The sequence below is a fragment of the Chaetodon trifascialis genome, chromosome 1 (assembly GCF_039877785.1).
Source record: "Chaetodon trifascialis isolate fChaTrf1 chromosome 1, fChaTrf1.hap1, whole genome shotgun sequence".
Taxonomy (NCBI): domain Eukaryota; kingdom Metazoa; phylum Chordata; class Actinopteri; order Chaetodontiformes; family Chaetodontidae; genus Chaetodon; species Chaetodon trifascialis.
The window spans coordinates 26,762,041-26,777,735 of record NC_092056.1 but is presented as its reverse complement, the minus strand read 5'-3'; the positions used below and the strand labels follow the sequence as shown (position 1 = coordinate 26,777,735).

Here is a 15,695-nt window from a genome sequence, read left to right as displayed (position 1 = left end):
TAGTTTAGTCAGATGTATGATGAATGACATCTTGACTGTAAATACAACCCCATTCATCAGAAGAAGATATCTGCTAAATAAGAAATGTCAGAGCTCCCTTTAAGATGTAAAATCTTCAATCCAAATATCCTTAAAGAAAGAACCACTGACCACTTAGAATTCAAATAACAGAATTCAAAGCCTGGTTTTGTGTAGTCAGCATTACTAGATTAAGAGCTGCTTTGTGACAAGAAATATCCTAATTTTTTTTTGTCAAAAAGTGTCATTATGATATCTTCATTTGTAAAATGTAAAAATCCTTAATTGAAGTTGGATCAAGTTAGCAGTGGAAATGTCTTAAATTAGATTTGGAAGGCATAACTCATTAATTAGAGGTTTTAAATCATGAACTGAATTCAAAATTAAATTCATATTAATTGGTGATTCCATAAGATTTCACAGTAAAAGCACTGAAAATCATAAGAATGAATCATTTTGAGTTGTGAGAATGTAATGAGAGATGTTGGATTAGGCTGTTGTTTTACAAGTTAAAATAAACTGCAATATCTACAGTGCTATTCAGGTCAAGCTAACATATGAACAAACAATAAACCTTATTCTGTTAGACACACGTTAATCACTGTTACAACAAATGTATGATGGCCAGTCAGTCAACATTAATTGAACTGAGATGCAGTCCTCAAAAACAAACGGGTAGAACATATTGAGACAGAACAAAAACATGATATAATTTCCCCAACACAAACAGAAGCAGAAGCAGAGAGCACACCAGAGGCGCTCACACACATGCATGCACACACCTGAGGGTGTTTAGGGTCCCACGCCCATGTGCACAATACAAAACCATAAAAATCTCTCTGCTAAATGTTCAATGGTCAAGCAGATGACTTAGTATTATTATATGTTGTAATGGTAATGGACGGCTATCTGATGTTAATGTTAGTTAAAATGATGCATTATATAATTTAATCCACTTCACTGATAAGGTGTTGCATGCGGTTTATCGAGCAGGATATTTCGTATTTAGTAGACATGCGTATACTATATTTTTTAATGATGATTTTGGGCGACATAAGACATGAACTATAGTGTATGTGTGGCGGTGGATCAGATCAGCAGTCATTCAGCATACCAGCAGCCTGGAGGCAGCAGAGGACAAGCAGAGCGTCTTACCGGAAACTGAGACACGAGGCGAGCAAAACATTTTCCACCGGCTCTTTCTCTTTGTCCATCCACCTCCCTGCTGAAGCGACACACACAGCATCCATGGCGACTGTTGTCGACACAAAACTATACGACATTCTCGGAGTGTCTCCATCCGCATCTGAAAATGAGCTGAAGAAGGTAATGATACAAGAAACGCGGAAGAAACCACGAAATGACATTACGTTTGTGTTTCGAGTTTCGAAATGTTAAAGTTGCTACAATCAGGAAATGCGTTGCTATGTGCCGCTAGCTAATGTTAGCTGTGAGTTTAGCTAGACTGTTAGCAAGCTAACTGGCCTGGATGTTCGTCTGACGATGCGGCTGTAACGTTGGATTTTGTGAAATTTGGTGGTTTTTCAGTTGTTAATTACGACCAGTCTAAAATTGTATTGTTATTTTAAACAGGGCAGATAACGTGAGTAACATTAACATTAAGCGAGGTTTCGTGTAACTTAATGCTAGCATGTGACGTTACGAATCAAGTGATTGACCTCACGTTAGCTTTAGCTCAGGTGTTTGTCATATAGCTAGTGAACGCTAGGTCTGTCGAAGGTTGTAGAAAGAGGTCTTGGTTGGTATTTCTCACCGGCTGGAAACTATTATCAGCTAGATGACGTTACCCGACAGACGCACATTTGTCTAATGAGTATGATTAAATAGTCATAGGAAGCTGACTTGAGTTTTGATCTTTGGATTAGCTAGCCTGCTGTTGCGATTCGGCCGTACAGCAATGTTAACCTTTGTCAATAAGACGCGTCATCTTTTATTGGCATTATTGCAGTGGAGCCTGGATGTTTTTCCATTAACGTTAGGCGAGTCAGTGTGTGGCATACAGCGTCAACGTTAAACGATAAGTAAAATAATTAACGTGGAGGCCAGTCTCCGCTAGCATTAGCTAGCTGACTACACATAGCATGTCATTTTAATCATATCCTTGTGAGTTTGCCTTGGTTTCACGTTTTTGGTGTCCAGTATTTAACAGTAGTCAGCTCTGTTTCCAGTTTGTTAGTTAACGTCATTTGACGAAATATGAGCCGCTTGTCTTTGATAATTACGTTGATATCGTAACGCCATCTTTGACAAGTGTTAGCAAGATATGCTAATTAACTTACGCAAGTTAACCTAAACGTTAGCTAGCGATTAAATTGTCAGACATTTTGAACTGCCATTTTTTACGGTTGTAGTCTATCTTAAAGTGATGAGTAACGCTGTCGCCACTTTAGGAAACTGATGGACAATTACTCGGTAACCCATTCTACACGAATTCCACGTTATGTATAAGTGCGACGCCGTTACAGGTGGCGTTGTGCCGGCTTTAACATCTGGTTCAGTCAGGGAGGCACGTGTGTTTGCGTTGATAGAAGATAGAGTTCCTTCGTATGTTCTTGAGTCACACCGGTGTGTGATTACAGTAAATGACGTATGTCTTCAATGAGAATGGCATTAGCTAATATGGCACCCTATTTTATGTACTCCTAGGCATACCGGAAACTGGCTAAAGAATACCACCCTGACAAGAACCCGAATGCTGGTGACAAGGTAAGACATTTGGGAAGGTGTACTCTGGCTTCTATTCATTCATTATGGGAGGGTTTAAGAGTATGTGGGGAGTGTGGTTTCTGCCTAAAATCAAGTGAGAGCAAACAAGAATTACTTGTAAAATAGGTTTGAGTGGTATGTACGACCATTGTTGTTTATGGGGGAGTGACTGGAACCAAAGCTTTGTTCTTCCCTAATGCTTAACATTTTCTTAAGATATCTTAAGGTGATATTATATAACATACCTTACAAAGTCCAGTGTAGTAAAAGAAAAGGAGAGGGGGTGGTCGGTTTGCAATTTACAAAAGAATTTTTGGTATTGTTACAGTGGATTACACTGTATAATAGATGAATTGCTAAATAAAAACAGCCACAGTGTGAAGTCCAAATGCCCCATATTTGGTGTACCTAAAGCATTAATCTGATTCTGTGTTTTTTAGTGCTGATAATTTTCTATAATTACCTTACATCTTAGTTTTACTTTTCTTTTACATTGAGGTGAAAGCCTTGGTACTTGGTACTGTCATTAATTTGTGTTTGAACATGCAGTTAAATTTGTGAGCCCCACTACAACATTATCACAAGCCCCCTAAAGCTCCACATAATATTGTCATTAACTTGTGTCACACTTTTGTAATAATTATGGAAATTTGAGAATTAAGGGTATCTCTTCCATCATTCCCCGTATGGCTGACTGCCATTTTCTGAACAAGGGATTGCATTGTTAGTTATAGGAAATGGCAGCATCAGGGAATTAAGTCTGGAGACAGTATTTGTTTTAGGTAAAACACTGGTATTTAAGCAGATTTTACTGAGATAATGTCAGAGAGGAGCTGATTCAACTTTGAAGTAATGTTTTCTTGTGGTCTTAGCTATCCTTTGCCTTAGTGTTTTAATTTTCATGCTTGAACATGAATGAAATGACCAGTTCAAAGTAGGTGGTGTAATTGTACTTTTTTGTTGAGTGACAGGGCATGTGTTTAGGTGTGGAATTGCCCTTATGTAAGGATATTGCAACCATGGGCATGTTTGTTTGAGAATGTTGTTGCATTTGTTCCCACCAGAGCTAAGATGAAAGATTATTGGAAATCTTACAAGGTCCTGAGCTGGCAAATGACCAGCGTATCTTCTAGTCAGCGAAGTCATTGTAATTTGATGTTGATTTGGTGTGTGGCTGCGTGATTCTGACAATTGAAATAGCATCTTGTAACGTTTTTCATTGTTTTTTTCTGTCCTTAAAACATAGTTCAAAGAAATCAGTTTTGCCTATGAGGTTCTGACCAACCCTGAAAAGAAGGAACTCTATGACCGCTATGGTGAGCAAGGCTTGCGGGAAGGAGGTGGGGGTGGTCCAGGGATGGACGATATCTTCTCCCACATCTTTGGCGGTGGACTCTTTGGATTCATGGGTGGCCAGGGGAGTCGCTCCAGGAATGGAGGTCGGAGGAGAGGAGAGGACATGGTCCACCCACTCAAGTAAGACCAAGCTTGTCCAACCCCGATTCCAAAAAAGTTGGCATGCTGTGTATAACAATAAAAACAGAATGCAATCCTTTGCTAACAAATTCTCTGAACTCACAGCTGTTTTACAAACTTCCTGAGCCCATTTGAAAATGTCCTTAATAGAAGGGTGGGGAACCCTTTTCCTATCAGGGGCCATTTAAATTTTTATAACAACCTTCCAGGGCCATACTGAGAAATTGAACTCATATATCACACTGCAATTGCTGGAAACTGCTTCTCTTTGGTGAGGCGTCTGATGTCAGGTGGTAGAGATGATGATGATGATGATGATGATGCTGCTGCTACAAGCAGTGGGTTTTCCAGGTTGGGGTTAGTCAGTCTTGAGCAGAAGCAAGTCTTTGCAAAAGTCAGTTTTGAAAAGAGCTGTTCACAGTAGAAGGTCGCTGCTCTGCAGCTCAATGATTTGGTGTTGTCGTTTGTCAGGCATATCAGCTGGTTCCACATTACACAGCTTAGCAAACGTGTTCATTTCCTTTTATTTATTTTTCATGTCCTGAAACCTCTTGCCAAATGCCTGAAGGAGTTTTCACACATTCAGATGTCACAGCAGTGACATGTCACAGTGTTTCCTCTTTCTAGTTGAACTTGCCACAACTTTAATTTCACTTCAAATGATTTCATATTTGAAAGCAGAGAGCTGAGCAGCTTGAGGTTAAGCTCTCAGAGGTTCATGGTAATGTCCATCATGAAAATCAAGTCACACGGACACTTATTCTCACTGAGTTTCCACATCAGGTTTTCCTTCTATGAATTATTTCAGACAAATGACACTTTGGAACAACTTTCACAAAGTGGTGAACCTCGCCTCATCCTTCCTTCTTACAGCCCTGCCTGCTACCATCGAACCAGTTTACCTATGGAATGAAAAAACACCTGATTTTCACCATTCCTCAACATTCAGTCTTTTGTTGTCCTAGGAGTGTAAGAAATGGCCAAAATTTTTGATCAAAGTATGAGTAATTTTATATCACACTAACAGTATACATCATGGTATAGTAATTGTGTCAATTCAAATAAAAGGTTTAAAATACCCATACGTCTTTTATTTGGAACTCCCATCCAAACAAAAACAACTCCCTCATATGAGACAACACTTGAGTTTAAAAACAAAAGACTCAAATCAGTAAAACTAACATTCTTTCATTATTGCCACCAGCTGTTGATCTCAGGTTATGTGAGAACATAGTAAGCGGTCCTGCTGCCCGAATCATGTGACCTTGTGAAGAAGCCGGATTGCTACATCGCGCTGCCCGCCCCAGATATATAGCAGAGACACTAAAGCTGTTTTCTCATATGTTCCTGGGCAGTGTCCACAGAATCAGGTCCAGACATTGTCCAGAGCTTCCTTTTCATTCATGTAGCACAGTTGTCCACATCAGATGTGTTTGGTTTAGACGAGCGGTAGCTCCTATGTAGAGCATGGAGGAGGAGGACTCATCCGTAATGGTGGCTGGTTTATGTTGATATGAATACTACATGTGTTTGGACATATCTGCACTGTCAGTAAAAGAGTGAAAAGCAATTTACAGGAAAGCAGAAGCGTTTGAAGCAGGTACACTCCATGCAGTTTCATCAACACACCCACTCGCTTGTTATGCAGCAGGGTAGCAGTGCATTCACTGTTAATGACAGCGTGTAAATACAAGTAAGTAGGCTACAGAGTTAAATGGCTTCCTTTTTTTGTCTGTTTTAATAGTTGTTATTGTTGCTGTATGATTGGGAGTCTGTCCAGGGTGTTTGTTTTGAAAATTGACCACATTCTCTACACCGTTCCCTTGTCTGACTTCCTGCCTGGCTCAATCAGCTCTGTCATCCATCCATCAAAAACAGACCAAAGGAGGGTCACTTCTGGGACACCTCTGAAGCACACTGCAGCACTTCTGGTGAAATCAGAAGCATTGTCTAGAATCTATTGCTGCATCAAATTTATAATAAGCATATATTTACAAAAATCCATAAAGTTGATGTAAAGCATAAAATATGTTCTCTTTGTACTGTTTTCACATGAATGTACATCAGAGGATTAGCAAATGCTCACATTCTGGTTTAGTTGCACTTTACACAGCATCCAAACTTTTTGGAATCAGGGTTATTCAATTCAATTCAGTATACCTTTATTAGTCCCACAAGGGGAAATTCCAGCAGTTATACACTGCTGCTTGAGTTAAATTGTTTGGACTTAAGTGCATACATTTGTAAATGGAATTAGGTTAAAATGTCCTTTATGTTACGCACAAGTTGTTGGAGTCCTGGTCTTCTCTCTTGTGTCACTTAACAGAATCTAAACATCACACTTTTTCTACAGGGTGTCACTGGAGGACCTTTACAATGGAAAAACAACTAAACTTCAACTTAGCAAGAATGTACTGTGTAGCACTTGTAATGGGTAAGTTGTATAACCAGCATGGTCCTGTAGTCCACATTATGTATTGCAGTGCTGATGTTTTGCTAACCCTGTCTTATTTCCTAAGTTTCCAACAATTACTCCATCTCTGGCTCTGTGTATGCAGGCAGGGAGGCAAGACGGGCGCTGTACAAAAGTGTACAACATGTCGGGGGCGTGGCATGCGCATCATGATCCGACAGCTAGCCCCAGGGATGGTCCAACAGATGCAGTCTGTGTGTACTGACTGTAATGGAGAAGGTAAGCAGCATAGTGATCTGAACTGCATTGAGGCATTCCTTCTGTGTGCTATTGTGGCTCGGCCTCCTTAGGTCCCTCACCTTGTTTTCTCTAATCCACTCCAGGTGAAGTTATCAGTGAGAAAGACCGCTGTAAAAAATGTGAGGGAAAGAAGGTTGTGAAGGAGGTGAAGATTCTGGAGGTACATGTGGACAAAGGCATGAAGCATGGCCAGAAAATAACTTTTGGAGGAGAGGCTGACCAGGCACCTGGTGTCGAGCCTGGGGATATAGTTCTTGTCCTGCAGGAAAAAGATAACGAGGTAGGTAGGCCAGTCACTCTGTTTCCCCATGCACTTTTTATTTCATTTTTATGATTTATTCTGTAGGACACAGTTCTGCTCATATTGAAGTATTATGTGTAAGTTAGTAATTGTTCCTGCCAATAAAACACTGACCATAGTTTTATGTCAACTTCCTTCACCCAGCCACAACTTCTGCTGAACTGTGTACATGCTGTACAATAAGCTCTATAGTAGTGAAGTTAGTTTTTTACTCATCTCTCCAGTTTAGCATAGATTTATTGTTTTTTTGATCAGCTACTACAACAAAAGTTTTTATTGTTTTTTTTTTATTTCAGTGTATGTTTTAGTGCCTGTATAAATGAGTTGCCTAGTGGTAAGCAATGAGGCAGCTAAACAGCAAAAGATGTGCAAACAGATTATCGATAGATTGTTGTAAAGTCCATGGAAGACCTTTCTAAATAAAGCTTTATGTTGCCATCATCGAATATAGCTGAACAATTCTCACAGCTGCTTCTTAGTGAAAGCCAAACTTGAACAGCTTACTGATGTCACGTCACAGTCTCTGCATGCTCTTTGACAACTGTTGTCTGCTATTCTTGTTCCTTAGCACCTTTGTTCCTTTCATTTCATTTTTTTCATCATTGTACTTTAAGCAGTGTAATGACTGCCTGCCTTACATTTAGATCTGAAATATAAACTTTAATTAGTGTAATCTCCTGCCTTAGCACTACCAACTGTGAGTTCAGTTTAGCTGTTTTTGAAGAATTTGGCATTCTGTCACCAATTGTGAAAAAAATGTGCAGTCATAATATTTGCTTGGACAGTGAAAGAGAGAGGTGGCCGGTCCATTGGGTGTCCCTACATTTGACTGTATTATTATTATTTGCACTGTTAAAAGGAATGATAATGTGGTGCACTGCTGTATGTCAACACATAGGGGATTCGCAATTAGCATTGTGTTTTTGTATTTGTTGTTGATTTTAACAAAAGTCATATGTACTGCATCTTGAGTTCAGAAAGCCATGGTCGTACATGTATTGAATAGCTCTTACACGTACTTGCTATCCTCTCTGAAAACCAGTTTCATCATAAATCACATTTTCCTCACAGGTTGATGAAATTAGTGATGTGCAGTTTCTATGCCAGGATTATTGAAGTAAATGAGTTCTTTGTCACAGCAGTTGGGTCCAGTTGGTGGTGCTTCAAACCTCTGTCTTAGTGCTGGAAACCAGATTGTCTACAGTGCAGTGCTTTACTTTGCAGATTTAGGATATGGAGTTACATGAGTGAATATCTGCCACGATGAATCTAGAAGCTCGTGGGCCACTGTATGTCAGTATATTTAGGTTTTTTCATGTTTTTTTCACCAGTTATTTCAAGGTTAGCTGAGTGTTATTGTTAAATTAGTTGTTAATAAAAGAGAAGTTCATATCTGATCTGAGGTCAGGCCCACCAACACATCTTGAGTGGCTTGTCTAATATCTGTGACATACCAAATTCTTCACATAGTGCTCACATGCTGTTCATGGGTTGGAATGAAAGCGGTGGTCAATCTTGGGTTAGGGTGAAGTGTGTGGCTCGTCTGGTGTTCTTGGCTAACAAGTACACCAAGCATACATGAGAAGCTTGCCATTCATGAGTGCTTGGGCCATGCGTGATTCTTGAGTAAGATAATGATCTCAGACACACGTCTTTGTTAGCAGGAATTAAAGGAAGAACAATCATTACCATGGTCTACCTTTTGTCCTGACCTCAATCATATGAAATTTATACAAGACAAACTGAACAGAGGGATCCATGCAAAGCAGCCCAACAAGTGCCTTATGTTTCTGTTAAGTGCTGCAAAATTGACATGATGACATTACAGTTAAAAGGATAATTTAATGAATGCACCATTGCAATGCTGCTTTTCACCAGCAGGTAGCGTGTTGACTGTTGATTGTGTGAAGATAGTGGTCACCAAGTCCATGATAACACTATAAACTCCAAGGTTATAAAATGTTCATGAACCAATATTCTTAACCATCTCTTTCTCTCAATTTTCAGACATTCAGGCGAGATGGTAATGACCTGTTCATGAACCACAAGATTGGGCTGGTGGAGGCGCTGTGCGGCTTCCAGTTTATGCTGAAACACTTAGATGGAAGACAGATCGTTGTGAAGTACCCAGCTGGCAAAGTCATTGAACCAGGTTAACACTCATCTGTATTTTTAACATTATTTCATGGGACCGTACTGAAGCCATAATGTAGCAGGACTGTAGACTGCAGTGCAACATGTAGCGTAAATGTATGTTGACGTGAACATATACAGCGCTAGGAAAAGGAACAGTCTGTGCTATGAATGGAATTAGCACAGTAGCATTGTGAGATACAGCTTTGCAATGTGTGTGTGTGAGACCATCTGAAATGCTGTGATGGAGATCGTTTTCAGTTTAAAATGCTGTTTTAAAATGAAAATGAAATGAGAAATATGAAGCACATCCAGTGTGTGAGCAGGGTTGTGCAGAGTTCCGGTGTAACAGTAACATATTCCAGTAAACAAATGTCACGAGTCTGTTCTCATCAGAAAAATGACTCTATGGTAGGGTGGCCATTATGACCTAAAATTTAGATCAGTCTTTATTTATTTAGGTGACAGAATTACAAACAAGGGATACTCCACTCAAAACATGATTCTATCTCTTTTCACTCAAATAGCAATGGAAGTCAGCATATCTTAAGAGAAGAACTTCACAAAGGCATTGTGGTAGGGGAATTTCCTACACATAATTGAGATTCTATCAGTTATAAATAATTTAAATATTTTTTATTTGTTTTATTATAACAAAGTTACATACATTTGACAATGCCTGGGGAAAAATGACCCCTTAGTGGTTCTAGTGGAAAACTAGCCTATTGTCTGTGTTATTTTCATCATTATTGCTTACCAAAAAAAGAAGCTCAATCAGAGCAAAAATATAAGCTAAACAACAAATTGGAAACTTACCATGGGGAGTGTGGTACAACCAAGGGCTGTGTTTATGGTTATTAAGCCATTTGGTATCTCAGCCAGATGTTCTGTGTTTAGCTGGTTTTTTTTTTTGTTTTTTTTGACTGGGTTACCAGTCGGACCGGGCCGGTGGTCAATCGGAGCGGGGTCACCCGTCGGACAGGTGTCAGCAGCAGTAATGCTCCTCGAGCAGCCCCCCTCTCCACTGCAATCTGCCCACCTTTCTTCCGTCTCACCTGCACCTGTCATTATTTTTAGAGTTGCGTCTGTTACTTTCCCTTCATGTATTTTCTTTGGCTCCTTAGTCTGGAAGTGTGTTTATCTGGGTTCATGTAAACAACAACATTTTTGACAACAATGTTGTGTGCACGATGTTATTTTTGAAAACGGAGGAGCCAAAATATCTGTTTTCAAAACACCCTGCCATGTGTAAATGTAGGGTAAGTTGTCTGTCGCCTGCGATATTTTTTCTTTTCTTCGGTGGCGCCATAGTTAGCTAGCTACAATCTTTAAACATCCCATAAAATATGCCCGCGCTCTCAGCAGCGGTGCTTGCATTGTTGCTAGGCAACGAAGCAGGTTGACTTGCGTTGCGCTGCACAGAGGCGCTCCTAAATGTAAATGATTATTGATTTATGAATGAATGGATAGGTGGCTTATTTTTGGCCTATTGAATTTGGGGGGGGGGTCTCCTTGGCCTGGCGGCCCGCCTGGCCTGTACAGTGGTAGGGGAAACACTGATATAGGTTAATTAGTAAATGTAATGTGAAATCCTAAAGTATATTATGTTAACTGGACTCTATGTACTGCTTTACTAGTCTCACTGACCCCTCAAAACACTTAACAACACAAGCCAGCATTCACCCACTCACACACATTCATATACTGGTGGCAGAGGCTGCTATGCAAGGAGCCACATGCTCATCGGGTAATTTGGAGTTCAGTATCTTGCCCAAGGAAACTTCAACATGTAGACTGCAGGAGCCAGGGATAATAGCACCAACCTTCTACATTGTATTAGTACAACAGTCAGTGTACCACAGGACATGTTCATCAAGTGCATTTATATGGTGTTGCAATTTTCTGGCCTGTACAACAAAACTTTCAACATCTGTATCACCAGTGCTATGCGCAGAAAACGTTGACGTATAGCCGTATACAGCGTGCTGCAGGAATAAGTTTGGGCTAGTAGAAAGTATTTCATGATGGTAAATTATGAATAAAGCCTGTGTTTTAACATGCTGCATCTTTTCCAGGTTCAGTCAGGGTGGTGCGAGGAGAAGGCATGCCACAGTACCGAAACCCTTTTGAGAAGGGAGATCTGTATATCAAGTTTGATGTCCAGTTCCCCGACAACAACTGGATCAGCCCCGAGAAACTAGCGGTACGACATGTGACTCTTTTAACTTTTAAAATTTGTGTTATCTTCTGGTTTTATTAAGCACATTACCATGAGAATACAGGCATTCACAACAACTGTTGCTTTATACTTTACTAGTGTTGATTGGAGTATTGAGAGAGAGATAGTAATTGTAAGTTTCACTCTTTTTGGGAATTATTTTTTTATGAAAAAAGAACATTCTCCAAATGCACCTGTTTGGAACATTCCACAGGTAGACATGTTTATTGTTAATAGGTGATAGGTGATAGTATCATTGTTGGGTATGAAAGGGGCATCCTGGAATGGATCAGTCATTTACAAGCGAGGATGGAGCGAAGTTCACCACTTTGTGAACACATGATTGGATAAAGGAGATTACTACATGGGCTCAAGGACACTTTGTGAAACTGATGTAGGTAAACACGGTTAGTTTGCAGATGATTGCATTCTGTTTTTTTGTTTGTTTGTGTTTTTTGATGCGTTACACAGCATCCCAACCTTTTTGGAATCAGGGTTGTACAATGTAGATCAATGAAAGCGAGTAAACTCACATGTCAGCAGCGTTTTTAATGAGAAGGCTTTGGCCTTCACAAGTAAGAATTTGCAGCTAAATTTACAACAGTAATTCCATTCAGAGATTAGAGCTATTCTGGCCATAAATAGGTTACTTATTGAGCACTTCCATTCACGCAGTAATGCTTCATATTCTCCCTAAAGATGTTGTCCTCTGAATCATTAACAGCTGAATTCCTTCTGTAGCACTGCATTCTCGGTCCCACAACTGTTCGGCACTACAGCGTGGTTAGAAAGCACGATGAGGCTGTCTGTTTAAGCTGCATCCTGATGAATGTTCCTCATGTGTAGGAGCTGGAGGACATGCTGCCCTCACGATCAGAGCCACCCATCATCACTGGAGACACAGAGGAGGTCGACCTGCAGGATTATGACGTCAGCCAGAGCTCGACGTCGGGGAGCCGCAGAGAGGCCTACAATGACAGCTCTGATGAAGAGGGCGGCCACCACGGGCCCGGGGTACAGTGTGCCCACCAGTAGTCTCATACTCTCTTGCATACACACATGACCCATGTTCTGCTTGGGGAGAAAATGTATGAGTTGCAGAGTAAACAAGGATGTAGGTCAGACTGAAAAGGCTCGGCAGTTCCTCAGACACAGATCAAATAAACATTATATGGAGTCATGGCACCTGGAATTGTTGATTGTTATTGATTTGTGTTCTGGGATTATTTTGATCTTTGTCTGAAGAACTCCCTCTGGGGCAGCCACAGACTTCACACTGCACCTGAAGCAGGTTCAGACACTTCAAACAGCAACTTCAGGTAGAAGGCATATTAAGTATTTAAGATGTATCAAAACAAATGGTTGCCCCAGTGAATGCCTAACTAATGCCATGACTATGATCTGGTGTTCAAGGTGAACCCCCACCCTTCTATTTCTCTGTCACCCCTGTTGAAGTCCGGTCCCCCCCTCTAATGGGAACTCCAGATCAATCGAAGAAAGGAGTGTTTCTTGTTTGCTGAGTGTGTGACTTGCATTTTGTTTTCATAGTATTTACAATAATTAATTTAAAAACTAACCGATGTGCATATACAGACAAAGCAGCTGGAAATGTAACGTGCAGATCCTTGGACTCGTGTACAGTGGCATGCGAAGGTCTGGTCAAAATCTCTGTTCCAGTTAGTGGCTAAGGGAGTAAAGGATGAGCTGCTTTCCAAAAGTCATACAATGAAAGCTGATGCATTTCTTTACTATTTTAAGCATGATTAGTCCTTTTATTTCCATTTTTGACCATTTCAAAATAACAAAAGTGAAAGAGGCCAGAGCAGAAGTTTGGGTACCCTGCATGGTCAGTACTTCATAACACCCCATTTGGCAACTTGGAAACACTTTTCTGTACTTTACCATCTTCTTTTAACCTCCTGTTTTGTGAGCATCAACTTTTCAATTTTCAGAGAGCTAGGCTGCTGCTTGGAAAAGGAGTCAGATTATTTATAAAGCTTTGAAATCACTTGTCCTTCCCTAACTGATTGTGATCAAACAATAGCCCTAATAAAATAATCAAGGTCAGAGACTTATTATATAAAAATTATTTGAGAGCTGATATCTTTTGGGGTGTCCAAACTTTTCTATGGCGTGCCTCTTTTTGTCACTCTAAAATTGGACGTAATAAAAGCAATGCACTAATCTTACTTAGAACGTTGACAAGAATGTTTCCTGTATGATGTCATGCCTTTATTTACAGTAACAGAGATTTCGACCAGAGGTGCCCCAAACATTTATTATGCCTCTGTATTCATGGACTCATCCAATCAGCACCATTAACAGGATTTGTTTCGGATTTTTACAGCTTTGTTTTATTTTGTAGGTGCTTCATTTTATTTCGTTCTTTATATTTTAATTCAAACCGAGAATTGGTTGTTGTGTATATCATTGAGCTGGTTGATGGTAAGTTTCATCAGCTGCTGTATTCAAAGCTGTGTGATTTTTAAAAAAGAAAAATGACAAGTGAAATGACAAATGTATAGCCCGTATCTGTGCTGAGACCATGTGCATGTAAAAAGCTTTGGTTCCTGCACTTATCAAACATCCAATAAAGCAGCACACTTCTTAAGAAAATGTCTATGAAGTTGTTGAATAAATTGTTGAAATATCATCTACCGTGTGTGGTCCCTTGTCTTTTCTTTATTGTCATTCATGATCCAAAAGAATACATAAAAATAATAGTGGTGCTAAATAACCAAGCAGATTTTGTTTGATGTTGACATGTGACATCTTCGCTGCTGACAGCTTTGCATAGAATCTGGATTGTTGTGCTCAGAGCCTCAAAACATTACACTGAAAAAAATCGACTGTTTCCAGAGGCAACGTGTCTGTAACGAAGCTAATCCACAAATACTGCCAGCATTGCTTGCCAACTATTTTTAGTAACTGGACAGCAAATAGCACCTGACCAAAATGCTGTGATGCTCAGTTTAGATCTATCTCCTTCCATAAAACTTTGATCAGTCAGTCACCCCATAAAAGTAAAAGATCCCTCATCCTCAGTGTAATCTGAGTACATGGAAAAACTTGCAAACAAAAACTGTCATGTTTTTTGTTGAAGTTGGACGTCAAAGAGGCAAATAATCACTACATCCCTATGGCAGTCTGCCTGAATAGTAAGTTATTCTATTCGGATTTTGAAGTCAGCAGGTCTGGGGTCGGGGGTGGGGGGGTGGGGGGGTGGGGGGTGTTTGTTGGACATGAAATTAGCAGAGGTTGAATCAAATATTTTTTTCTCTTGCTAAAGTGATTTCTATTCATCATGCTGGTATTTTGGGTTTAATTGCCCTTTTAAGTTTTCCACCTATCGGCCCAGAGTACACTGATCGGCTGAGGGTTCGGGTTATAACTTCCTTTAAACCTCAGTAGTTTTCACAAAATGAGCAAATTCAAGAGAGTGGAAGATATGAGTTCTAAGACAAATCAAAGAAATGCCACCAATCTGTGGCAAGAAACAAACATGAAGGGGGCCCCAAAGCTCAAGATCAATAAGTAGTTTTCAGTAACTGAAGAAAGGGGCCTACGTCAGCATGAGGAGTCTCAGGACTCACAGCAAAGAGTTCCCTCTTCAGAGCTCTACTCATAAAGGTGCTGAGAGCAGCTTTTACTGAGGGACAGAGAACTCCTTGGCTGAGCACAGGCCTGCCTGCTGCACTCACTGTCTGCTGCATCCCATGTCTGCGGCACATGCTGTGTGCAGGTGACCGGTCTGTGTCCCTGAGGAAAAAATGAAAACTAAATAAATGAATAAATACAATTGAAATTAAGTCAAGTAACTTTAAATTGTAAAAATGATTAAAAACCTAAATAAAAAATACAACTTAATTTAATTAAACTGCATTTCAATTTAAATACATGTATTAAGATACATTGAATTTTAATTAATTAGACTGAAATTGAAAGAAACAGCAGGGAGGACAAATCAGCTAGCTATTTGGGATTTCATATTCCCTGTAGAAATGTATGACATTTTTCAGACGCATTTACAACTGTAAAATGTATGACGTCATTGAAGCACGTGTCAATACTTTCTATAATGTCACCTTGATAATGGCCTATGTCTCCCT

At 39.9% G+C, this 15,695-nt stretch overlaps 1 protein-coding gene across 1 annotated transcript; it reads left to right on the top strand.

Moving 5' to 3' along the window:
• Nucleotides 1-1,072: 1,072 nt before the first annotated feature.
• On the top strand, nucleotides 1,073-14,243 carry dnaja2a (DnaJ heat shock protein family (Hsp40) member A2a). The gene is made up of 9 exons (XM_070963493.1): nucleotides 1,073-1,344; nucleotides 2,686-2,745; nucleotides 3,992-4,221; nucleotides 6,575-6,655; nucleotides 6,780-6,913; nucleotides 7,018-7,214; nucleotides 9,243-9,387; nucleotides 11,444-11,571; nucleotides 12,433-14,243. The coding sequence occupies exons 1-9, from the start codon at nucleotides 1,093-1,095 to the stop codon at nucleotides 12,619-12,621; spliced, it is 1,416 nt and encodes a 471-aa protein (XP_070819594.1). The 5' UTR covers nucleotides 1,073-1,092; the 3' UTR covers nucleotides 12,622-14,243.
• Nucleotides 14,244-15,695: the final 1,452 nt, after the last annotated feature.